At 33.8% G+C, this 27,739-nt stretch overlaps 2 protein-coding genes across 5 annotated transcripts in view; one reads left to right on the forward strand and one right to left on the reverse strand.

The window, feature by feature from the left end:
* Positions 1 to 27,739, reverse strand: part of LOC126745892 (mitochondrial import inner membrane translocase subunit Tim21) — a 580,089-nt gene that overhangs the window by 226,551 nt on the left and 325,799 nt on the right. The gene's annotated exons all lie outside the window — the stretch shown is intronic.
* Positions 1 to 27,739, forward strand: part of LOC126745887 (T-box transcription factor TBX20-like) — a 123,552-nt gene that overhangs the window by 90,442 nt on the left and 5,371 nt on the right. For all 4 annotated transcript variants that reach the window (XM_050453924.1, XM_050453923.1, XM_050453925.1 and 1 more), the window contains one exon: positions 26,233 to 26,309. In XM_050453924.1, coding sequence (XP_050309881.1) covers positions 26,233 to 26,309 — 77 coding nt within the window. The remainder of the gene's footprint in view (positions 1 to 26,232; positions 26,310 to 27,739) is intronic.

The raw sequence follows: 27,739 nt of genomic DNA on the forward strand, positions 1-27,739 counted from the left end.
CCTTAATAAATCAAGATCTGCAAATTCTAAGTATAATGTCCGAAGCTTATAATCTTAGTAAGGAATCTTAGACATTAAATTTACATACATATAAATCTAGTCAGTAATATGATTTTTGTTAAACCCTACGATTGAGGTACACACATAAAATTTTCTGAAATTTACGTATACATATACTCAAATCAAATCGTTTTCTAAAACTATAAATTTTGGTATAAAACATTAGCGTGCCAAAAACTCGCAAACTAACCTTGACTTGTATATTAAATTAGGGTTAAATTCTATATTTATTTAAAAACGTTCATGACCAACGGTCGGCTTATTGCGCCAGGACAGGCAGTTCTCTCGCCCTCGCGATACCAATCACGGAAATATTAACGGGGTTATACACTTAATAATTAGGTACTAAAATATAATTTAGCTTCTCACTTGACATGATTTACCTCTAAAATTTATGGTCGGGATTTAGATAAACGTGAGCGATCAACGGGAAATTTAGTAAGTCAAGAAAAAGGGTATGAAATATGTGCAATTTGATCAGAGACAAGAATTCCTTTAAACACGAGCCCGAACCCATTTGTTATTATGGCGGTACGGTGTATTATGAGTGTAATTATTGATGTCAAGTAATAATTTATAGATTTTTCTCAGGTATACTTATCCAACGTAATTTTTTGGTGTGAATGTAATAACAGCTGATAGACAAATATAACGTATATCTGATGGAAAGAGCGCAAAACGTAAGGAAACATTTTACCGGCTATAGTAAACTATAATTAACCCATACAGTGTGGTACGTAGCTGAGTCATTTATTAACAACTTGTAGATCGTCAATATAAGTAAAACTTTTTAGAAACGACCGAAGTACTATATATATTCTACGATAAACCAAGAAACCTCTACTGTCGCCAACGCTTTAGTAAAATAATGGATTTGCCAATTTGGTGTACTTTTGAAATTACATTCGGACCAAGAACGAAATTTTGAGCCCATCAGTGAGCTGCGTAAAAGCATGGATGTCATTTATAGTCAAATTCGTATTTCCATTTAAGATACTAGCGATCGGATAAAGGATGCATCTGTTAATGCCAAAGCCAAACGTACAACATCTTTTTGAATTCGACTGGTCAAGATGCCGAACTTGGGCTTTACGACACTAAGAGACAGAAGGGCCTTCACCAAAACTTTAAACACCGTGGGAGTTTTTGGAACACATTTAAAGTTGTGGAAGTCATCAACGATGTCCTGTACCAGATATATAGCTGAGAAAGTTCGGAACAGTTCAGGAGTTGCGTCGGTTTAACCCCAGAGTCGGACAAGCACTCAACGTAACTGATGAAGGGACTGGTAGACAGATTTTCTTCACATCACGTTAATATATAAGTCCTCTAAAGTGGAATTTGCTTACCGAGGACCTGAGAAGCGTAAAATCCCCAAACCGGCATGCAGATGTCGATAACTTGAACTGGAGGATGATTCTTAGCATGTTAGAAGTGGTCTTCAATTTTACAGGTGTGCTCTTATAGTCCTTAACACCTCTGCAGAAAAGCGTGGATTGCGATAATTCTACAAGAGGTCCTTTTGCAAAAGAGAAACCTTCTGCCTATAATATCAACATGTTTGGGATCTTTTCCGAACGAAATAGGCTTATGAAGGGGGCAGTGTAACTATCTTAACCGTTGCGAATCCAACTGTTCTTTAGGAATCTTCTTGCTGGAACTCATCTGTCCTGAGTCAGTTATTCCGTTACCAAGTCATGTGAATTCACCTTTAGTATCGTACGCTTAATACTTAATATTATATGTAATGACAAGTGTCAAATTTTGTCAATTTATTATGGGAGGTTAGGTGGAATTCACATGTGTTACGATTATTACGAATTATGTTAAAATGATAAGTTATTAAAGTGTCTTAGTTAAACAGTAAAAATACTAGAGTATTATGAATCAAAAAAGGTTTTGGTAATTTTCGAGTGAAATTCGTTTAATCATTATAAGTAGTGAAGCAAGCTTTATTTGTCTGATCAAAATAGTTCTCTAGGTTCAATAATGTGTGTGTAACCTCTAGTTAGTAAAGGACAGAAGGAGAAGCGCTGTCGTTCTTTCTTAAGCTTATTATTTGAATTTGTTGTTGCAAGTGAATAAATTTATTTCCACATTCAAGACCTGAGTTGACCAGACCTGTATACATATAGTTGTTAATGAAAAAATGTTTTTAGGTTAGACTTACTGAGAGCCTCGATTTTTATTCTAGATAGTTCGTTCATTTTTCTGTACTCCTACTTATGGTCCCTTAGAAAGAATTTTGTGATATTTCATGTAATTGTACAACTTTTTGCTTTTGTAGGACCTTAAATTTAAAGTCAAAAAATTTCCATACACAAGTTATAGTCTGAATAATCAAGCTTATATAAGTGCTTAAGTAGGCCTTTTAAAAATTCACCGACATTTAAGTAAAGTGATTCACGACACGCAAAACAGATTGTCCTTCGGCACAGGGTGATCAGTGTCGACCACCCATTAGCGCCTCAGAGATCATTTTTAATTTTCAGAATAGAAAATAGTCAACCGCGAATGAGGTGTTGATGAAATGATGAGTTCCCGAAGGCTATTTTCATCTCTTTTCGGCCTGACTAATGATATCGGCTTCTAAACATAGAAAAGTAACTGCTTTTGTTTGATGACGGGTGAAAATTATTAAACTGTCTCTGTCGGTATAATTAGGGAACACACATGTTGAAGAACTTTATTTTAAAACATCCCCTTTCATTTATGCTATAAACAACTATGGTCCTAATTATTTATTCCTAAAGTTGAAAAGACATATCGTTTTCGAAAGACCATATTGAAACGTTCCGGACCTGTGAGTATGAACATGAATAAGATAATATAAACAATTTGTAACTAAGTAATAGTGGTCACAGATCTAGAGATATTGCCGGCCATTCAAAGTGGTCCCAATCCTATCGCCCTTTAAACTGGTTTAACCAGAGAGATGCATTACATTTTTGTTGAGTTGACTAAGTAATTAAATAAAGTTACATTAAATCATATTGAATTGGTTTGAGCAATTATGTTAATTAAGAGGCACTCATCAGAAATGCAAATATTAAAATAAGTTGTGCATCGCGAACGATTCGTTCACTTATAATCTTGCAAAATTGCAAATGGCGATCATTATGTACTTTCTGAATTAATTTTATCTTTTAGGAATGGTTGCTTATGTTTTTTTCAAATTCTCTGGATACTTCTTCGTAAAATTTCTATTCCACAAAATTCTATTCCGAAGTGTATCAATAATTTGTTTTCTTTGACCAAAAGCCGCATTAGTCCGGGCGTATATGGTCTTTTAAAGCTATATATTAAAGGCTCAAGTTCAAGTTTTTCAATCTAGCACTATTGAAGAGCTCGATTTCTACATTTCTATTCCTATCCATTGATTCTATTCCTGGCATACTTATTGGAGTTCAAATTAGACGTTGAGTAGAGTTTGTCTAGCAAAGCTGCGCCAAGTTTTGTTCCCTAATAACGCGCGATTAGCGACAGTAGCGCGCCTTTTTTTAATTTAATTTAAAGGCACAGAACACAAATATAACAATTAACGCAACGGCACTGTTTATATGCAAATTGAGGCGATCGATACCGTTGCTTTGGCAGCGGCGTAAACAAATTTACTGCGCAACCGAGCCGAACAATACGTGCTGTACCTTTCCTTAGCTAGACAAAGTCTAAGTATGTCTTCCTGAAAATTTCTGAAAAGTGGAGATTATGTCCTCCTATATATAAAATATCATTAGCAAGCATCAATATAAAAACTATATTTGTATGGAATAATAATAGGTTCTAAGACATTCCTAACATAATCATTGGACAGTAAAATCAGAATCGATAAAATAAGTAAGTTCCATCATGAAGTCAAATTTCTACTCATACCGTAATTATTGTTCCTCCTTTGGAGCTTTGAATCTCATAGATTTAATGGATTTGCTTATGTCAGAATGTGAAAGGCTTTTCAATGGATCTCCAAGGCTTTTTGCTGACTAGACTATCTCCTATTAACTCTCCCTAAATAGAAACACTCAAATGATGGGAATTTTTTAAACGATACGTTAAATTGGAAACACTTATATTATCAGTTCTTGGCAGGTTTTAAATTAGCACTCTGTATAAAAGTCTAGTCTGCCTTTTTTAAAACGTTTCCAACTTATTTTTAATTTCTATATATGCATGACTGCAGTTAATTGCGTGTCGGGTATTTGGGTGGCCTGGATATTTGCCAAGATTAATAAAGCAACTTGATTAGCGTTTATAGGCGATAATTTACCTGTAAAGTCGATGTCTTTTCGTTTAGGTTCCTTACAACATCTGGAAGCTATAACTTTATCGGTCCCCTTTGGGGGAATGATGCCAACCAAAAATAATAAAATATAAAAATATAACTGACAGGTTCAGATTACGAAGTAAGTAGAACTTAAAGTTGAATAAGAATATTATACTGACACGTTTTTTTTTTGTTTTCAACAAGACACGACCCACCAAGCGGTTAATTATGAAACGCAATAGATCATAGGGGAAATCAATAAATCACAATCAGCATAATCATTATGGAGAAGATTAGTAATTACAATTCAACTCTCGCATCACCCGTTCAGCTTAACAAAACGTATTTAAGTTCAAAAAGGCCAGTCTCATTGCCGATATTATCAGATAATTTTCAAGATTTGAAAGGTTCTATTGGAAATCTAGACGCTATTGTAAACTATTACCACATACGTCGTCACACGGATTGGGTATAGTGTGTTAAATGATAAATTATTTATGTGTATAAAGTAAATGTTAAATGTGTAGTCTTGAAGGTTTAAAATGCAAGTAAATTTTTTTAACCAATTTGTAAACTATTGGTGTAAGTCAGAGGAATCGATGAAGTATTATTGGTCTTCTATTAGCTTAAAACTTTGTATTTGCCAGACCGGTATACGTTCAACGTATGCACCTATAAGAGGTAGCAAATATATTTGCATTTCCTAGTACGTGTGAAATATATATGGTAACGATATCGTAAACTCCGAGAAACTAGCTGATTATGTCATTTCGGAATGTGTTCACAAGTCGCACACCGCACGACTTCTCGAATCTTCTGAAATTATAGTCAGCCGAGTATATAAGGAACCGCGTCGCCGCTGGGAGTATATTGGCGCGAAATTTAAATCAGACATAAATAGTTGTTGTAACATTTTTTTCCTGATAAATATAAAGTGTAAGGAAACTGTTTATAAATACTAAAATATATTTTAACCTTAATATTCGAACATTTTTTAACATGACTGCCTACATTCAAAGCACCCACTTCAACTTACTTAAGGCTATTCTTAAATCAAAATAAAATCAGTAAAATTCAAGAAAAAAAAACAACAAAGTCGCAAAGTCAAATAAATTTAGGGAGTGAACATGTGTTTCGCTTAACTTGTAACCTGCAGACGCGACAATATTTATACTTCGCCAGATTAAGTTTGTCACAAACAAAATATTGGATACGAAATAACTATCACTCAATTAAGGGAACGCGGGTTCGTCTGGAAAGATGCCAGGTTGTCAGGAGATTTTTGCGTTGCTGGCAAAAGTGTTGTGTGGTGTAGTGAATTTATTATTTAGAAAGATACACTGCTATCAGGAATACACGTTTTGGTTACTAGCTTCTAATCGGTAGACTTTTAGCTTAGTCGCATTGGCTGTATACTAACTAAATTAGTCTCCGATCTTATTATATTTACAATATTTTTATTTTTTTTCCTATTACTATTATTTTTTGAACCGAACTTCCGTAAATATCGAGGGTTTTTACATTTGAAACTAGGACAGATAATAGAATAGAATCACGAATACATTTTTCTGTTGTAGCTCGCTGATAGCGGTGTTGTCAATTTCATCGGCCTGAAGGCAAGACGAATTTTGCTATGGTAGATTTAGGAACTTTCGAACTATGTTGCATGTATCCAGTATAACAGATTTCTGTATAGTGACAATCGTCCAGGAGGAAAGACCCAATGCGTTAAGGTTTTTGGACAGTGTTAACCTCCTCAGACCCAAGGTGAAATGAAATGACAAAGTGAAGTGAAATGAAAATGGGCCCAAAAAACAACAAAATATCAAGAAAAAATTTGTTTTTGTTTTTTACTGTAAAAAGTAAGATGTGATATTTGATACCTTGGGTTTAAATAAATACAAAAAAAGTTTCGAAAAAAAAACTTTATTGGTGAAAAAGAGCAAAACAGTTTCGCTCAACGGAGCAGCAAAGATATACGTCACATGAGGCACACTTAGCAAATGTCAATTTACCACATTTCGGATATCGACATTTTGATTTGAATTTCTGGTCGTGTTTGGTAAATACTGGTAAATGAGTGTTTCTCTGCTTCCTCTCTCTTCTATCTGGAATAGGCAAAATTTTCCTTTGTTTTCGGGGCGTTACCTGCTCTTCATCAGAATCACTTTGCTCGCAATCTGCTTGAGAAATAATCCCACTGGATTTGGCTTACGCCTAACAAATTGTCGCATTTTTACTTGGCCATGAAAAGGAATCATTTGTTCATTTATTGACACTGTTTTCGTTCGTTCATTTAAACGGCATCCTCTTTGCACCATGTCCAATAAAGGCCTTACTTTCCAGAATCTATCTATTATTTTTTCTTCATTGGTAACCCTCTGATCTTCTACAAGTTTTACCCGTGATCGCAATATAAAGTACCGATTTCTTAAAATTGTGTCTGAAACAATGGGTACTCTTGTACTTAGCGCCCAGTACATCCTTATTCTCGGTAGACCATAAATTCCAATCAACATGGAAGCTCCAAAGAATTTTCGCAGAAGTTTCAAGGGAACGTCCTGTCCCAATAACCTCACGCATATTTGTGAAAAGTGCCATTTTTTCAAAGAAAGTATCAGAAATGTATTTTCTTAGGCACATACTTGGTTGATTTAATTGAGTGGAAATGTTCTCGTTTTTAAAGTTAAGCTGGAATGGTTCAAATTCCCGGACACGGGACCAAGTTTTTTCATAGCCTGGTAAATAATGGGCAAGAGGCTCGTCAGCCGAAGAATCACTCATATTTTCTGCCATCTCTATATCCTCTATACTTTCTAATCCATCCTGATGATCAAGGTTAATATTAACCAAATCCAAGTCCACATCTACTTCATCCCCACTCTCCGACGATAAATCGCCGATATCTGATTGGTCTAGGTCCAGATTAAGAACTAATTCTTCTAGCTCGAAGCTGGTTAAAGCCCCTAAAAGTGACGAAATAATAATGTTCAACAAGGCAAATAATTAAAAAAACCCAAAATATGATTTTATATTTAACACACAAATTCCTAGCAATTCTTTTATTTTTTGTAGTCTTAGAGACCCAAGATATCACTGGTGATACCTTTACTAAGTCTACCATTTGCGGCACGATTAGATTACTAAGAGATAATTTTTTTATTACACATGTTCTATGTGCTACCTGCCGTCAATATATAACAATAAGCAAGAACAATATTACTTACTCTTATTTTGGTCAAAAGGCATAATGATGCAACATGCACTTGCACATGTAAACAATACACTAACCTAACCTCACCACTACAGCGTGCGTCGGCGAAATAAAAATGTGTGCGCATATTTGGCTATGTATCATTTATGATACCATCGGGAACTGGCGGCTAATTGCTTCAGCGCGCCGAAAAAAAAATTAAATCCTCAGGTATCATATATGATACCTGGGGTCTGAGGAGGTTAAAGGGACAATTCCAGTGGATGAAATAACTAGAGGCAGTATATATATACATTATCTTGCCTCCATTGTTGTTTTATCTCGTGAGCTAGATCCGCGTATTTAGCAAATTTCGTGTGTGTCGTTTCTAGGACATTATTGGTATTTGGCTATGTCAATTAGAAAGGTTTTCTTTTGGGCTTTATTTATTAAGAGTATATCTGGCCTGTTTGAAGTCAGCGTCCTAAAACAGTTCTGTCCCAGTAGAGGCGAAAGTCGTCATTTTCAAGTACAGTTTCTCGTTTGTACTGGTAATAGGGGCAACTTTCGCCAATTAGATGATAAAGTTTTGCCAGTTCTTGATGAATAATTTTTGCCACACAGTTATGTCGATGCAGATATTCGGCAGCTGATATAGAGATGTGCATCCTGATGTTATAAGTTGAATTGTCTCCGGTACGCGCAGGCATTTTCTACATTCTTATTATTATTATTATTATTATTATGCTCCATTGCTGCATTGCTGAAAATGAAATAAGTAAAATCAGTAAAACTAACCACACATTTCATGAATATCTGAATTTTATCCCTAATACTTGTATATCGCTCTTTAGGTTTAAAATAGCAAGTTTTGAAGAAGTAATGAAAGCCATTAATGATTTAAAAAATAGCCACAGTACTGATGGAATTAATACAAAATTATTAAAAGCAATAAAAAATGAAATTATCATCCCTTTCACAAAGTTAACAAATCACTCAATTACTTCTGGCACCTATATACATGTTTAAATGTCTAAATGTTATATAATTTATCTATGAAATCATTTTAAATATACGTAAAACTCCATGTTCTACACTATTTTTTATTTTTGTTTTGAAAATGTCAATTTTTAGAAAGAAAATAATATCACAAGAAAATAAAATAAAAAAATTGACCGCGGACTAAAATCTAAGCATCTTACAAAACATTTTAAATACTTCCAGCACTCACAGACTTCTCTCCTCTTTTTAGCCAGTCTGTTAAACAAAGATAAAACACCTGCGTTCTGGCGATTCCTACTTTAGAGTGTGCAAGTGATTGTGTATCTCAGTCTATCCCACAGATTTTGAGGATTACGGGGCCGTACCCAGATACATTTTTGGGCTGTTTTTGTATTACTTTCGTCGTGTTTTTAAAGAGATCTTTAAGCATGGGTCTATCGCCTTTAATAGTTACTCAAACCGTAGACAGATAGATGGCTTTTGATGTAAAAGTTTATTTTAAAAAATATACTTCCACTTTTCTGACTACATAATTACTTTTTATCAAAAGATGTTCGTACTAAATATGATGAGATGTGTTTTCAGGAGTAAGTTATTATAATAATATATCATAATATGTATAAATTTAAAAAAAACAATAATAAAGGACATTAAATGTGGCAGCCAAAATCCCCATTAGTAATAACTACCAAATAAAAATAAATCTTAATACCCAAAAAAGGAAATATATAACATTTTAAGACAAACCAAAACAGTTTACCCTTTTGTGTCAAAAAGTAAATCTTTAATCAACTGATAATGAAATTTTAAATACAAATGAAGAGTCAGGGGGAGAACGATGAAAATCCACATTTAACGAAAAATAAAGTATTCAATGAAAACGATGCTTATAGCCTCTATTTTGTCGGGTTACAGTATAAGAAGAAACAAAGATGACAGTCCAAAATTATAATCGAAATAAAATTAGATGTACTAGGAAAGAACGCTGAAAGTCCATGCGTCAGCGGAAAAAACGCGAATATGGACTGAATGGCGCCTTTAAAAATATTACTTTATAATATTATAAAAATATCACTTTTAAATCAGTGCGACTGTGTTGTTGTGAGTGATAACTGATAAATATTGTAAACACATGCATTTTTGAGGTTATGGAGAATAGTTTGCCTAGCACTCTGACGAAAAAACGAAGGAAAGATGGACGTATTTGTGATGCTGCAAAGAAACTTCGTTTGAAATCTAATGAGACTGGCAGTGATTGTAAGTGTAAGAATTTGAAATGTTTTTCTGTTGTAAACGAAGAAACGCGTCGTATAATTTTGCATGAATTCAATAATTCTTTATCATGATACAATGAGCAGAACTGATATCTTGCCGGACTAATTTCCCTAGTGCCCATTCAGCGACGACGACCCCGTAAACCACAAAATGAAGTCACTAAGTTTAATCAGTCATCATACAGAGTTAGAGTCTTGGGGGAAGACGGTGTCACTTCTGACGTTCAGATATGCTTCAAAGCGTTCCTGTCAATTCACGGAATAAGTGGGCGGCGTGTCCAAACAATTCAAAGGTCATTAAAAATGACAGGTGTTTCTCCAATTGACAACAGAGGTAAGCACAAAAATAGAAAGCATGCTCTGGCCAAGGAAACAATTGCGTGTATAAAGCAGCACATCTCGTCTTTCAAATCCCGTAGCAGCCATTACAGCTTAAGTAAGTCCAAGAAAACGTATCTATCGGAGGACCTAAATGTTGCAAAAATGCATAAACTGTTTAAACAAAAACATCATGATATGAAATTATCTTTCGAGAGCTATCGAGAAATTTTTACCAAGAACTTCAACATTAGTTTTGGGTACCCTCGTTCAGATACCTGTTCTTTCTGTGACGAGATAAACGTCAAAATACAAAATCTTCAATCAAAACTCTCAAAGACGGAAAAAAGTACTGCTGAAATTCTCAGAGAACTGAAGAAACTGCAACTGGATAAAGATATTCATTTGAGGAAAGCAGATACCTTTTACAAAAGGAAAACAGCTGCGAAGAATGAGAGTAGAAAGACAATGGAAATGGAATCAATATGCATCGATTATGCCAAGAACTTGCCAGTTCCAAACATTTCCACAAATGACGTGTATTATTGCCGTCAATTGTCAATTTACACATTTATTATTCACATTTTATCGGATAATCAAGCTATTTTCTATACGTATCCAGAAGTAATAGGCAAAAAGGGAAGCTCGGATGTTTGTTCGTTATTGCATCATATGCTGTACAATCATCTAAATCAGCAAACGAGGAAATTAAACATTTTCTGTGACTCATGCCCAGGACAAAATAAAAACTGGACTATGTTTAGATACTTGCATTATGTTATACATTTCCAGAAACGTTTGGACTTTATTCAAATGACATTTCCGATTCGAGGCCATTCATATATGGAGTGCGACAAGGACTTCGCCGCAGTGAATCAAAAGCATAGAGCAGAAATTAACAAGACTGGATAGAGGCTTTCGAGTCAAGTCGGAATAAACCATCGCCCTTTAAAACTGAAAATGTTCAACAACACTTTTTTCGGCAATGGGAAGTGCTTCTAAATACATTTTATAAGGGAGTTATTAGGGAAATAAAATTTTCAAAGGAAAATCCAAGGCTTGTGTATTTCCGGACAACATTCAACGGGGAGTGGCAGTAAGCTGATATCGTCGGAAAACCATTGGTGCCAAACAATAGGGAGGAGTTTGAATTACCTGGAATTTCTTACGAAGGTATAAATTTGTACTCCCTTTATCAGGTGCTAAGTTCAAAGATCTAACTAAGCTTGCAAGATTTTGTGGAGAATCGGCACAGGAGTACATTTGCAGCCTGCCACACAATTGAGAATTTCTATTTTATTTCGTAGTCTCCATTTTGTCACCAAACAATAAAGATTTATTTTGTAAAATTGAGCTTTTATTAAAAAACCGTATAAGTTCTTGATAATAAGAGGAAATATCGATAAAAGTCACTGGACCCTCATCGTTCTTTCTCAGTTTTTTGCGATATCTGCTAGAATTTTTTGTTTTTTATTGTTTTAGAGCCTTACAATTTTTTTTTTCGGGTAGTAACGCCGTTGAACTACCCAATAGTACATATTTATTCATTGAATAGTTTTTACGCTAAATATAGAATGGTTTCAAACTTAATTTTATCGATATTTCGATTTTATGTTTCATGGACTTTCATCCTTATTCCCCCTGGCTCTTCAAATAAATTTTAATGCCGGACCTGTGCAACTTTTCACGCTTGAGTGGCTGGGACCGAGGTCAGACGTCTATCAAAATAGTACGTGGGCGTCTGTAGTCAAATTTTACGAATCAAATGTATAAATAAAAAAAAACATTTGTTTATTTAATGGAACGATTAAATATAGCTTAGAATATTACTTTATGACTCTTTCCACATAAAATTTTGCGATTTAAACATGCATGCCATGTGACATTACAATCAACACCGGCACACGGACTATTCGCGGCACATCAAAGAATCTAATAATAGATCTCTGAACTGGACTTTAATTCTTCTCTTTAAGAGTAAGGGCTCAGCTGATGATGATAATAATTACGACCCAATCTCCCTTCTATCTATCCTTTCTAAAGTATATGAACGCATCTTAAAAACACAGATTTAAAGACTATTTTGGGTCTAATGGTTTGTTTGCAATTTTTCAGTTTTGATTCCGTAAAAACAGAAGAACAACTCTTGCTGTGAACCATATTACTTTGGAAGGATTTCAGAACTTTCTCGATATCCTAGCCTCTTTCCTTGAACTCACTAAGGCATTCGATTGTGTAACACGTAGTACTCTTCGTGAAAAACTTCATGCCTACAATTTTCATCCTGAAGCAGTTAGGTTGATTGAGTCGTACCTATGAAACAGAGTTCAATATGTTTGCTTTAATCATAATAAATCTTATATTAAACCGTTGAAGTACGGAGTGCCACAAGGTTCTGTCTTGGGACCTGTACTATTTCTTGTTTTTATCAATGACTTGGTCTCTTTACGAGGGGAATCAGTAAACACTGTTTTGTTTGCTGACGATACAACTTACTACCATCTTCACATATTGATGACATGGACTTTCAGACCTTCTTCAGTGGTTTTTGGCAAATACGCTTAACATTTCAAATACTTAACTTGAGACATAATACAGTTGAGCATCTTATTCTCTTAAATTGTGCAAAGGAGGCTAAATTTCTTGGTGGCTACCCCGATCCGGGATTAACATGGGAACAGCATTTGATTAAGCTTTCAAAAAAACTGTCCAGTCAGCTATTTTTATTTAGATCTTTGGCAAACATTACATCTCTGTAAACTCTTCTTACATAGTAATTTTCACTCTCATCTAACTTTTGCTATTTTGTCATGGGGCCACTCTTGCCATATAGACAAGGTGTCTGGGCAGCAGAGAAAATGCATTCGTATCCTTACTGGACTGGGGTATCGTGAAGATTGACACTACCTTCTCTTTACATTCTACAGTGTTTGCTGCATGTCCATTAAAACTTGTGCCAGATTTTAGCCACAAAGTTTTATAATTGTATTCCAACAGGTATTAAGGCTCTTGACCTATTACATTTCAAAGGGCAAGTTAAAAACCACCTTTTAATGAATGCCTTCTATTCATTTGAGGAGTACTTTCAATCAAGTTTTAACTTTGTTTTGTAATGTCTGTACACATAGGTGTTTGAAATTGCAGTTTTATCATTTTTAAATGTAATAATTTAATAATTTTAAATTTTAAACAACTAATATAGTTGAAATCCTACGTAATTAATTTCCATAAGATTATTGTTACTACGCACACTCTAAACACATATCGGTGCAGTAAACTTGAAGTAGTTCAAAGGTATTGCTAGTACCACCGTGATAGGTTAACGTGAATAAATAAATCCCCGCCTCTGCGTAGCCAGGCAAAGTAAAAGCAAGAAAGGGGCTGATAAACAAACACGACGTGCCCCCGCTGTGGGACTCCTGGGGTGGGCCAATTATCCGTTCACGGGGAGTGACAGCAGCCGATTGGAATGCCACGGAGGAGCACTCGGCTGCCCGCTGGCTCACCTGGTGATGCATGAGACAGGGCGACTCTCTTTCGTATTACTTTACAGATAATTTTCGGACTTTATAGATTTCGAGTGGGATCTTATAGGGTTTACCGATACATCCAGTAGAAGTAAGGTGCGTTTTATTGTTTAATGGTCAGAGTTATTGGGAAATGAGTTTTATTTTAAGATAATCATGTATTAAATTGAAGCTGGTCATAGTTTCGCTTTGGTAGTTTAAATGAAGGTTTAAGTCATTGTGATACCAAATATTGCCTTTTGTTATGTCGATGGTTGGTGTGATTCAGCACTACCGGTAAATATGTACCTTAAAACGTGTTGCTACTCAGGACAACCAGTGAGTATGTAACTTAAAAGGCTTGGATGGAGTGTTGACTTTTATTGGCGTGAATGTGAAACTACAGCGTCAAGTTTGACATATAAGCGGGGTCTTAAGCCTGAATCCACATTGGTACGTAATTACGGTTTTGACCTCCCATAATTGCTTCAAGTTATTTTTATGCCTTGATTGTAAGGGGATTTTCGGATCCTATAGAGGTTTTCTGGCTTAAATGAATGAAATCAACATTTCGACTCAAATCTTTGCCATTGCCTGTTGAGATATAACTGAATGAGAAATGTAACTAATAAAAGTTATAACATACAGTAAAATGACACTAATTAAAAAACTGACAAAGAGAAAAAATAATAACAATCAATAATAAACATATACCCACCTAAAGTTAAAGTATTAAATTGCTCTCATTAGAGCAAAGCTCTAAGGTAAAACCCTGGTTCTCCTCCATATGTACTTGGAAGCATTGGTGTTTGAAATAATTTTTTCACTGACTATTAATGAAAAAAACACAATAGCCACATTTAAAATACGTGCAACCCGGGGTCCCACCCCAAATTTGACATACAAAATTACAAATAGCAAAAAAAAATTAATCAAACAAAACCAAGGACTTACCTAGAAATTACAGACTCCCACACAAAAAAATTTTTTTGGTAAAAACTGAAAAATAACATTAAAAACCAAATAGCACAACGGACGCAAAAAACGAAATGAAGTTCGAATTAACCAACTTCTATCCGGTTTTCCTTCACGTAGGTACGTGAAACCTTTCGGGTCTCTCATTGGCTGATAATGTGGATTTAGGCTGAAAATTTGGGCGATATACGATAACACTGAAAAAATTTCTACTCCTTGACATATAGATGGCAGTAAGAGAGCGAAATTACCTCCTCGAGACTACACGGACGGTCAAACAGCTGATATGTGATATAAAATGCGGATATTTCTCATAGTTCTTCAGCTTGCAGCGGCTTTATTTTTTACTTCTGCCGAAAAACTAAGTTTCGTTAATCAAATTTTGCAAAAATCTTAACAAAATTGATCTGTTCTCGTATTTCAATCAGTGTGTTGTATGTCAGCTGTGATTAATTTTTAGTTAGGTGTGCTGACACGTGGGATTAAGAAAAATTTATAAAAAAACAGTGAATTATATAGTTGTAAAAAAACTGAGAAATAAACAGTAAAAACTTTAAAACCACTATAGACATTGGCGACATTGCTTTGCATAAGTAGCTGTTCCAATAAACTTTTTTTTTTTGGAAAATAGCAAGTGCACATGTAAACAAAAAAAGTGAAATGAATTCTAAGAAGAAGCTGTTGTGTTAAACCTATGGAAGTGAATATCGGATAGCGGAAACCCCGCATAACGGAAACAGCACTATTTTATGCATTGACCACCGTATACCGTGAACAAACGATCCCCCGTTAATGGATCGATAGTTCGCCAGTAACGTAGGCGAAAGCAACCGGTGCTTCCCCGATATGCTGTTTTTGGCGTTCTTCGAATCGATAGGCGCCGTGAATTTATTGTGTGTTAAGCAAGGCAGGTTGTTATCATTTGTTTACGTTGTCTGTTAGTGTGGTTTTGAAGTTTAGTGATTTTTATTAGTGTGATTTAAATTGTGTTGGTGTTAGATCGTTTATAAATTAAACAAAATGTCGTTTAAAAAACCAAAGTGTTTAACCCTCTATGAAAAATCTCTTGTAATTCAAGACTTAAATAATGGACAAGGTGTTACATATTTAGCGAAAAAGTATGGTGTGGCAAAATCTACAATTTGCAAAATAAAAAAGAAAAAGGAACTGATTTCTAGTGCTGTTAGAAACACGTATGTTGGACCAGGTAAAAGACAAACCCAGTTTCCAAGAATGGAAAAAAGACTGTACAATTAGTGGTTTCTTGACCAACGGAATAAACATTTAATGGTAAGTGGCGACATGATTAAAGAAAAAGCAAAATTCATTTATTCACAGCTCAGTGAAAGGGATAAATCATTTACTGCTAGTGAGGGATGGTTACAAAGATTCAAACAAAGATTTGGAATTCGTTTTTTAAAAATTTCTGGGGAAAAACTGTCATCTCAACCAGAGCTTGTAGACCCATTTAAAATGGCTCTAAAAAATAAAATAGCAGAGCTTGGAATCTCATTGGATCAAGTTTACAATGCTGATGAGACAAGACTTTACTGGAAATTATTACCAGAAAAAACATTTGTCTTGTCAACAAAAAAAAGCAGCTCCTGGTAGAAAATTGGAGAAACAAAGAATAACATTTTTGGCTTGCACTAATGCTACTGGGCTCCATAAAATTAAACCATTGGTGATTGGTAAAGCGGCAAAACCAAGATCGTTTAAAAATTTCGAGTGTCCTGTTGACTATGAACACTCTAAATCAGCTTGGATGACTGCCGCAATTTTGAAAAAATGGTTTTATTATTCGTTTGTACCACAGGTAAGTTTTCCTTATCTATAGTTTTGTTTTATGATTAGTATAACCATATTAATTTTTTTGAAGGCTCTACTTCTTCTGGATAATGCACCATCGCATCCAACCGAAAAAGAATTAAAAAGTGAAGATGGACAAATTATAACCATGTACCTGCCACCTAATGTCACCCCACTCATACAGCCTATGGATCAAAATGTTATTAGGCTAACAAAATTGTACTACAGAAAAGGTCTTCTATCATCCATAGTGGCCAACAATACGAATGTCATTGATGCTCTAAAAAACGTGACAATAAAAGATGCAGTGATCAATTTAATGTCTGCTTGGAATCATCTTGATTCTCCAATTATCAAAAAATGTTGGAACAACATTTTAAATGTGGTGCCCTCTACAAATGTGTAGACAGTGATGATGAAAATGTACCTCTTTCTCTCCTAAAACACCAATGGGACAGCACTGCTCAGAAACCCATACATGAATCTCTTGGTCTTTTACATGCATTGACACTCACCGTAAATGTTGTCATTTTATATTTGAATATTAAGTCTTAATTTGGATTACAATTTTTTTTTAGGGAACTTTTGAAGATTCTGACATTGTAGAGTGGAATCAGTGTGACCATAATTTTGCAGAGGACGACATTGAAGAATGTCAATCGGATGAAGCAGAAGTATTAAATGAGGTTGAGCAGAACCCTCAAATAAAATTTCATTAGATAGGGCAATTAATGCCTTTAATATAGCGATTCTGTGGGCAGCAGAAGAAAATGAAATTGACATAAATGACCTTGTAGTCTTAAAAAAATTAAGAGAGAAAGCTGCGATGTTAAAAGTAAAACAACCTAAAAAACAAACAAAAATTTTAGACTTTAAGAAAAACGAATTTCTTAAAGTTTCAAATTTGTTGTATCTTTTTTTCTTTACAGTAAATAATATTTTTAAGTAAGAATATGAACTTTATGTTATGTTAATTACGTTTTGTTTCTGTTACTTTTGGTAATTATAAATGTTTAGTACAAATAAAGTGTAACCTTCGTTAACGTGAATAAATCGATAATGTGAACAGCCTTTGTTTTTTTGAGTTCACGGTATTGATTGTCTATACCGTGAACTAATATACAATTGAAATTCTATGAATGGGAAAATTATTTTACTTCTCATTCAATCATGCCCAATTCAAGGAAGGTCCCTAACCCAGATGTCATACCTTCGGTTTACCTCCAATGGTTAATTCAAGGTAAGTTCGAATGCTAGTTAAACTGTATGGGTTAAACTAAGCTCTTTAATTAATAATTTAGCTTTATTATGGTAAAAAAATATTATACTTAACCTACTAATGTGTCTTTTAGACTGACACCACTGTTGTGTGGGCAAATGATATTTTGTATGATATATGATATATTTGAAATAAATATCTGACATCTGACATAATTATGAAAAACTGACCCCTTTTAATCATATAAAGTAGCAGCCGACAACAAAATATCGTGATGGATTAAAAGTTAAAAACTGCACCTAGGTCTTCAATAATACCATAAGAACCTAGATGGACAATAGGGCAAAAATGGGTCAAGTTTTATTTTTTTGACTAACTGTTAATTTTTATTGTATAACTTCTGATTTTTTAAATATTATAATCTTTTCTTATAATATAGTAATACATTTTGTGAATATCTCTTGTTTAATTTCTGAACCCCAGACTTATGTATTTAGTCGGCAATGTATAGATCTTTCAAAAATTATACTACGCAAATAGAAAAAGTGACAAATCGAGGACTTTATTTAATAAGAAGAGAAAAAGTGACAGAGGCACCCACTAATTCCCCACTAATTTTAAGCGCACAGTATAGTAGAGCAAAATTCAAGTTTGGCGCCATAATCAATTTTTAAATTACCCGCTATTATGACATTACAATCCAATTTTCACTCCTGGTTAGTACTACTCCTCGACATTCAGAGGACGCAAGAGTCAATGCCCGTTCAGTGTTCTGTTGGCCCTTATGGATGTTTCCTATCTAAGAAGTATTAATCTATTCTATATAAAATAAACTATCTATTGGTAACACCTGGCACTATTTATTATTTTCCAAAGGTTATAGGGTGAGCCAAGCAAATGTGATATATATATATATATATATATATATATATATATATATATATATATATATATATATATATATATATATATATATATATATATATATATATATAATGTGATAAAAATCAATAGAGTTTTAACTCAGAGTAGTAAAGCGTTGCGGTATGTTGGAACAAGCAAACTCTTTTAATGCTATTATTAGGGCTTGGGAAAATAATTCTTTATTAGCGGGATTATAATATTATTTTCAATTCATTCAGTGACATTCAACTCAAATCATAACGTGATGCCAAAAATGCTCAATTCCAATTAGAGTCGAACGAGGAAATTTCACCTCATAGAAGAAATCCACGAATCACGGACTTGGCTACCTATACAGGGTATCCCGAAATTATACGTCAATATTTTAACCACGTATTCTTTGACCCAAAATAAGGTTAAAATTTCATAAAGTGTAGGGTCCTAAATGTCTTAGTTTTTAAGACACAGAGTAAAAGATGAAGAGATGATCCCGGTTTTTTGTAAATATTTTCGAAATACGTAAATATTTTATAATAAAACTTGGTGCAGTTCCTAAACCTTTTATGCTCTATTTAACGAACTAAAACCTAGTATTGAATTATTTTCAGGGGTGGGTAACACAGGGGAGGGGAGCGTGGATAAAAAATTTTCCCAAACTTGTTGTTTGTCGGCAAATGCAATTCAATTGTAGTTTATCGATTTTTCGTAATTTGAGATACAGAATTTGAAAATGTGAAGTATTTTGAGTAAATAAGTTATTTTAGTCGCACCTCACTAGTTCCAGTTCTAGTTCACCGTTTTCGAGCTTTGGAAAATGCCATTACATACATTGCCTACAGCTTAATCTAAATAGATCGATTCCTAAATACACTTTAACACAAAACCTTTTTAGCCGCATTCATTTCCACTCATTTACGATTTGTAAATACCGCTCCTAACTCTCAATGATTGGAAAAATAAAGAAACAAAATAAAAAATAATATATATTCATTTAACGTATACCAATACATAATGTTAAACCTTTTTAAACTAGAGATATCCTTGCTGGCAAGTTTCTATGTCTTCTATGCCTATAGAACAAACGGAATATGCCAACTATTTGAATAATATTCCAGCCCCAATCGTAGGTCTGCACAATATCCAAATCCATTTCAATGTAAACTTCAACCATCAAATAGTATAATGTTATAAGTAAAATATATTATTTGTATAAAACTAAATTATGTGTCGTTGATATAAAAGTTGACATTTAATTAATAATGTCAAAATGAAGTTCAGTATTGATAGATCCATCTACAAATCGACTGGTTATTGCATCCTGGCGAGTAGCTTTTTGTAGCTAAATCTGCTCCCGATTTTGTTTTGGCAACTTAAATTAATTTTTAAGATTGTTCCATTATTCCGTACTAAATGTACTCTTAATTATATCAAAGGTTGCTTCAAAGTCCAAGAACATTGAAGCTACTTACTTATGTGTTTTTGGGATAACATGTTTGTTTTATCATGTTATTTCACTTGTTTACCAGGCTCATTATATTCAGTGGACAAAAGTAATGAGATTCTTTTTGGACTTTGACACTATCAATTATATCATACTTCTAAATATTTTGGAATAAGAGCAGTTGTCTTAAACTTTCTAGAGATGTGAGGTTATGAGTTATGGTCCATTACATACTTTGTCTATAAAAGTACTATTGGAAGAAAAGGCACAACTAGTTAAATACTTTTAAATGATTAAGTAGTTAAAAGTTGACCATTTATTTTATTAAGTTCTTTATTATATTGAGCTGCATTTCTGACCCATTGCCTCGTTCTACATTTAAAATGGAACATTTACGTTGAACTTAAGGCTACTTCATTCGATCAAGGGATTTTATTGATTCATTCAAAAGAATACAACTTTAAGAATATTTGAAAGAGTACAACTTTAGTATCGCCTTTTTAACCCTAAAATTCATGTAAACTTCCCGTAATACTTATAAATGAATTCAGGTCACCTATTTGAAGTAAAACTAAAAAAATTATCATGCATCGAAGTTATACTTGATTTTAAAAATGTGTGTTTAAAAAAGAATAAAACCGTGTCATGGTTTTGTCTACTTGATAAATATTTCTCTTTAATAAGTCATGTTGACTCCATACATGGATGGTGATTCTTGGTGGTGGTCTATTTGGTAAAAACAGCTTTTTGTCAGAGCTATCAATAGGAGAGATTCAAATGCAGCAGTTTCTGTGACTTCTCTAAAGCTTTTGACTAAGTCAGTCACGGAATACTGCTGCAAATTATCTTTATCTGATCAAGAGTACACGGTGTTCCACTATTATTCTTGGTCTACATATATGACTTAACTAAGCTTGAAATGGGTAGACAAAATATGCTTTTTTATTTTTCGATGGTTAATATTGCGCTCTAAAAAACTAAATTTATTTTCCTAAGGATATGCTCTACGTTCTATGAAACTTGTCGGAATTTAAACTCATAAAATTTATACTAAAATAAAACTATACCACTTTTTAGCTATGACAACTGTTACAATTGGCACCTATCTGGTGTCAATAGTAACAAGCATGGTGTTAAATGTAACAACCATCTATACCGACGCAAAAAGTAAAGAAGGGGTTATAATAAAATAATTCACCTTAAAATAAGTTTATTTTTTACGTAAAATAGGAAATATAAAAATATTAATCTTATAATTCATAATCAGAATTACAGTTTACGCAAACATAAAATGTGTTTTTATCTGTGCAGGTTAAATACGCCCATTCTCTGCAAGTTCTACATTGTATCCATTCTTCTGAGCTTAAGAAATATGATCCAGAACACACTAAACAGAAAGTGTCATCATTAGAAGAATCTGAAGAGTAATTTTCCACCGGTTTTTCTTAACTGTTTTATTCACTTTCTTGCTCTTATTTTTATTTGTTTTGGTGGTGTCATCTTTGCCAATTTGCCGTTTTACTGAAACTTTATTCTTTAAAGTTTGTTTTTTCTGGTGTGTAAGTCAGTATAGCAGTTTTTCTTTCCATTCGACCCCCTTTTTTCGCTTTAGAAAGATCGGCTTTGGGCAAAGGTTTTAGAACAACAGGTGTAATAAATGCTACCGGTTGTAGTTGAGGCAAAGGAGTGGTGTCCCTGACAGTTGATGGTCCTGGCTGAGGTGAAGAATTAGTGTCTCTTGTCGATTGTTCTAACTGACTTTCAGCTATTTCAGCAGGTTTAGCTGTAGGTGATTTTGTTGTAGATTGAGTTTGCTGTAGGGTTTCATCTAGTGGTCTATCAGTTACCCTTGATGGTAAAAAATCTGAAATGGTGAAAAATCTTCATCCATTGATCGGCGTAGTTGTTGAAATACTTTTTAAAAGGACAACACGTACTACGGTGTCAATTGTAACATAACATTTGACACCGTACTACGTGTTACAATCGACACCTGATACCTTTCAAAAGTAAAATGTACATTTCTGTTTACTTAAGAAAAAACAGTCAACCGCTATCCACTAAAAAATAAAGCAAAAGCTTTATCAAAGCCTACCCTTAAAATATTGACAATCTTAACACTTTGGGATTCACAAACAAAAATGTGACGACACGTTTATTTACTTTTTCGGCAGTTTATTAAAATTTGCCTACAGAACGAACAGCACGCACGAAAGATATATTCAAACTAATTACGGGTCAGCAGAACCGCATTTTGCTTTGACCCATACGCGTGTTTCCATAAAATTGAAAAAGATGGCGCTGTTGTCGGTCGTGTTACTTTCGACACCTGTTAAGCGGCCTACAGACGATCAATATTATTGCGCAAAATATTGCATAATAATATTGCTAATCGTTCCCAAACAGTGCAATATATTTGTGCAATAACTATATTCAATATATGGCGCAATAATTAGTTTTGTTTTCCACTTTGTTGGTAAGATATGTAAGAAAAATGAATAAGAAAAAAGTAGCTGCTATTGCCATTGTTTTGGCAACATGTTTGAAAAGGAATAAAAGCCTGGAAGTAAATGGATAAAAGAATGGTTTAAGAAAAGGAACCAGTATAGTCATGAATGTCTATTAAGGGAATTAGAAGTTAGTGAACCTGCTGATTTTAAAAACTTTCTACGAATGTATTATACAACATTTAGTGAATTATTAAAAATGGTTACACCCGAAATAGAAAAAATGAATACCACTATCAGAGATGCTATTCCTGCTAGTCAGCGACTGTCAATCACACTACGATGTTTAGCTACAGGCAACAGTTTTCAAGATTTAAAATTCACCAGTGCCATATCTCCACAATCCATAGGTGAAATTGTTATGGAAATTTGTGCAGCTATAATTTACAAGCTAAAGGATTATATAAAGGTAAGTCAAAACAATTAAAACCAACATGCGAATAGAACTTAACTAGTTTATTTCATAATTAAATTTAAATTATTAAATATCTGCAAAGTTTGAAAAAAAATTACTAGCAGTATCAGTTGACTGATTACCAGACTGCATTTGGTTATTGTACCCAGGTGATGAGTATTGCAATGATTCATACGATGAAGCGTTGCTTGCCGGGCTTGGTGGGACATAGGTGAAGGAAGTAGATGTACGACTTACGTTAATTTGTATGGAATCTCTGTGAAGAGTTCCTAACTGGTCTTTAAATAAAATGTCATTGATACCTTTCTTTGCAAATAACTGTTGGTCTGGTTTCATTTTTGCTAGTTCTATTGCCCAGGCAACAGCGATTTTCTCAAGTCACTCTCTGGTTTCTCCAATTCTTTGCGAGCTAAAGCTAGTAACCCAGTCGTATCATCTTTTTTTTTTTTCTTGAGAGGACCATCTGCTTTCTGTAAACAATAATGTTTTGAAAACTTATTATACTATTTGAAACAACTAGTCTAATTCTCTTCTTTTCATTTTTCATTTCAGATTTCAGAGACAGAAGAAGAATGGAAGGCTGTTGCGAGAGGATTTGAAAATCAATGGAATTTTTCGAATTGTTTGGGGGCAGTAGATGGGAAACACGTGTCCATTAAGCAACCACCCCACAGCGGTTCATATTATTATAATTATAAGAAATTTTTTAGTATCGTGTTATTGGCCGTTGTTAATTCAAATTATGAATTTTTAATGGTCGATGCTGGAATTAATGGACGAATAGATGGAGGTGTTTTGAGTGCATTTGGCAGAGCCTTATCGGATAACAAACTTAAAATTCCAGAACCTACTGTATTAGAGAATAGTGATAAAACACTGCCCTTTGTTTTCATAGGTGATAATGCTTTCGCATTAACAAAAAATTTTATGAAACCTTATGCACAAACTGGATTAACTGCAGAATAACGGATATTTAATTACCGCCTAAGTCGTGCTCGACGTATTGTAGAGAACACTTTTGGCATTTTAGTTTCTGTATTTGGCGTGTTTCAACGACCTAATGCGCTAAGCCCTGAAAAAGCTCGGACAATTAGTTTAGCGTGTTGCTATTTACATAATTATTTAAGAAGGAAACAATCGAATACATACATTGATAAAACTACCATCGATATTGAAGATCAGGAGTCGGGTAAAATTATTCAAGGCGCATGGAGAGTCACTGCACCAACAACATTATTGCAGACATCCCACTCCCGGAATCCAACTGTGTTCGCAAAATATGTCAGGGATAATTATTGCCACTACTTTAATAATGAAGGCCAAGTTGCATGGCCAAATAAATTTGCATAATACATAAAAAGCATTTAAATATATATATTTTAAGTACTTACTGTTTTTTCTTCTATTCTTGCTGATTTATTGGTATTATTTTCTACATTCGGGCTCTCAATGTCCTCATTTTCCATGGTATTTTGGGATCTACATGGTTCTTCAATACCGATTAGAAACTTTATTTCATTAAAATACCACAATGTGGGTTCCACTACGTCATTGATACCTACTCCACTACGTTCTGAATCATTTATTTTTTTTTAGCTCTTTCCTAAAGTTAGTTCGTAGTGAATTTAGTTTATTGATTAATTGTTTTTTATCAGCTTCTGGGCATTTCTCTTTATATTTCTGCAACAATTCATCATATTGTTCATTTTTCTTAATCCTGTTGCTGTACTCTTTGCTTTTTGTATGCCACAAAGCTGACAAAGAGTGGTAAACCTCAATAAGTCCTAAAATAAACGTTCTTTCTTCCTCTTTTGCTTTTGAACCCATCGTTGTGTACAGACCAGCACGAAAGAAAATTTAAATTGAAATATTGTGCACTATTATCCACAAACGACACAATAAATCTCTACTGCACAATAAAAATCAAACTATTTTTGATTGACACAATATATTGTGCAACCTCTCAATATAAACCATATACGGTCAATATTATTGCACAATATGAAATATTGCGCAATAATATTGATCGTCTGTAGGCCGCTTTACAATCGACACCGGTCTCCCCTACTGATGACACAATAGTTTCAGTCAAGATTATCAGAGTCTCTAGTTATTGCAAGTTAGTTAGTTATTTAGACCTATTAGTTATTGCAAGTTGTAATGTAACAACGTTTTGCTTAAAAATGGCATGCTCTCAAGAAAGTAATTTGCCAGGCCGGTATATAGGTATATTTTTTATTTTCCTCATCTCACTACAAAAATCTTATTAATTATGGAAATAGTTACTTCTTAAGCTCGTACGACCTGTTTTGATGGTTACTTTAATTCATAAAAAAAAGTAACCAGTTAAGAGTTTTAGCCTAAAGTTAGAGCCTAACTTTATTTTGAAGTACCTTCGATGTATTTTTTGCAGATTTCGATCCAATACTCTCATGACTTCATTGACTTCCCTGATCTTAAAGAATCTTACATGAGACCTATTATTATATTGCGTTTACTTTCTGTGAAAGAATGCTATGAAGGAATATTAAATTACATATATTAGCGTGATGCACATTTTAATCTTTTATCTTTTTACTATAAATGAGAAGCATTGTGTGAAACATTGTAAGTTCCTAACAAGGTTTTGCCTTTTTGCACATAATTGTTTTTATTTTTACATTTGTCGTGTTGTTTGAATAAATTTATTATTATTAATATTATTAAAATTTCATCATCAATTAAAGCCAATTTATGTCTTACTGCCTGATTTAAAATAAAGAATATCAGACTAACAAGGTAATTAATTTTATAACCAATTTTTTAATTTTTATTAGAAATATTATTAGACGTTTTTAGTACTCATCAAATTTTATTATTCAGTATTAAGACATATTTTGTTTAATTATTTTATATGATATCCGCATTTTAAAAGGCCACCGTTTTTTATAATGCCATAAATAATATTTTAACTTATTTTTATTAATATTATAATTGGCGCGAGCCGCTCGATTATAAGATTAGATTAATATAAGACTTTCTTTAGCTAAGGCATCAGACAGAATGTCGGTTTGTTAATAAAATATTATTAATAAGCGGAAATTATATGTTGTTATATACTAATTTATTTCTGAAATCGATTTAATTAAGATATCAGTAAGAGAAAGGTGCTATTTGATGGTATATGCTGCAACTGTTACAAAGTGTTTTACTTTTCTAAAAAAATTTAAGCCTCTCATCGTCAAAAGCCAATAACGTTTCAACGTATTATAATCAATCCACCACTGATGACCCTTTATAATATTTCAGCATCGCATCCCATCTGGGCACTTTACAAATTATGCCATTTGACTTTATAATTTTGTTTCAGATAACGAAACTGAAGATTGACAGCAACCCATTTGCCAAAGGTTTCAGAGATTCATCTAGACTGACAGAATTCGAGAGGTATGCATCTGGATAAAATTCCTTTATAGTAAATCATTAAGACGGAGGGTTTGATGGCCGATCTTAATTTGTTCGGTCATCCTTTGTGACTGAATATTATAATAAAAACGTAAATGAATTTTTAATAGCCTGCTTAAGTATTCAACGGGGACTAGTCGATGTTATTGTGTCTTTGTTATCTGGATGCCTATGGTAATTTTTTATTTTTATTGATCAGTTTGATAAGCAATACGAAATTTTGTTCATTCGGTTTCCATCTAAAAATTCATACTTTATGTGAGAAGTGTCCCGGTGTCAATTTTTCACCGTGGTACCATCTAACCGTCATGTTTTAAAACAAAAATTAAGGTGTCTAGAGCCAAAAAGGTAATTTAAGAAAGAATCGTAACGAAACTTAGTTAAAAGTATATGTCTATTACAAGTATTATATAAAAAATTACAGGTCTTTAGAAGTTCAGGTCAATTTTGTCACTAACAACTCTGTTATTAACCCAGATGAACAAAATAATAGGTTTGGTTTGGCTACGGTGGACTAATGGTCTGAAAAAGAAGGCCACCTGCTCGAAAGAAGGCTCACTGCTTTTTGAAGCATGGTCTTACTCTGAACAAGATTAAAACTCAACTAATGGTTTTTAGAAAAAATAAGAATTATTCATAGGATGCTGATCATGTAAAATTAATTCACATTAGTTTTCAGTTCTGTTCCCAGATACTTGTTTTTATCCAATCTATAGAAAACTATGGAATCTCCTATTTTGCCAATCCTTAAATCAGATAATGTTCGTAATTACTTGTAACCGGTGGGCCATCTAGCGTTTTGAATTTTAACTAGCTGTTATTTCATTTATGGCTACCCAAATGTCAGTCTCTACCAAATTGTTCAAAGGTATGGTTTCTATGCAAGGCAATAATGGTATCGCCTGCAAAGACTTGAGTAGTTCTTTACTTTCACTCGTAGAAGATTCATCTAACAATCTAATCAACGCAATCAGTAACTCCTTTGAGAACAGCTGTCCCGTAAAACAGAAGGCTATCCGAAGGGACGTGTCTTGGTGGAACGAAGAACTCGGACGTTTGAAACGAGAGGTCAGGAAACTGTTTAACAAAGCAAAAATTACTGGAGACTGGGCGCACTACAAAACAGCCCTCACCGTGTATAACAAAGAACTTAGAAAATCAAAAAGGAAATCATGGAGGCAGCTCTGCGAGGGAATAGATGAATTAGCCCCAGCACAACGTCTGCAAAAAATCCTTTAAAAAAATCATTCGAACGGAATTGGTCTACTAAAAAAGCCAAGCGGTGAATACTGTAACGATCAAAAAGAAAGCCTAGAGGTACTTCTTCAGACTCACTTCCCGGGATCGCAGATTATTGAAGATAACCAGAACCAGTCAAACCTCCAAAACGAAGGGCTCCAAAACCCAAACGG

The sequence above is a fragment of the Anthonomus grandis genome, chromosome 16 (assembly GCF_022605725.1).
Source record: "Anthonomus grandis grandis chromosome 16, icAntGran1.3, whole genome shotgun sequence".
In the NCBI taxonomy this organism is placed as follows: Eukaryota; Metazoa; Arthropoda; class Insecta; order Coleoptera; family Curculionidae; genus Anthonomus; species Anthonomus grandis.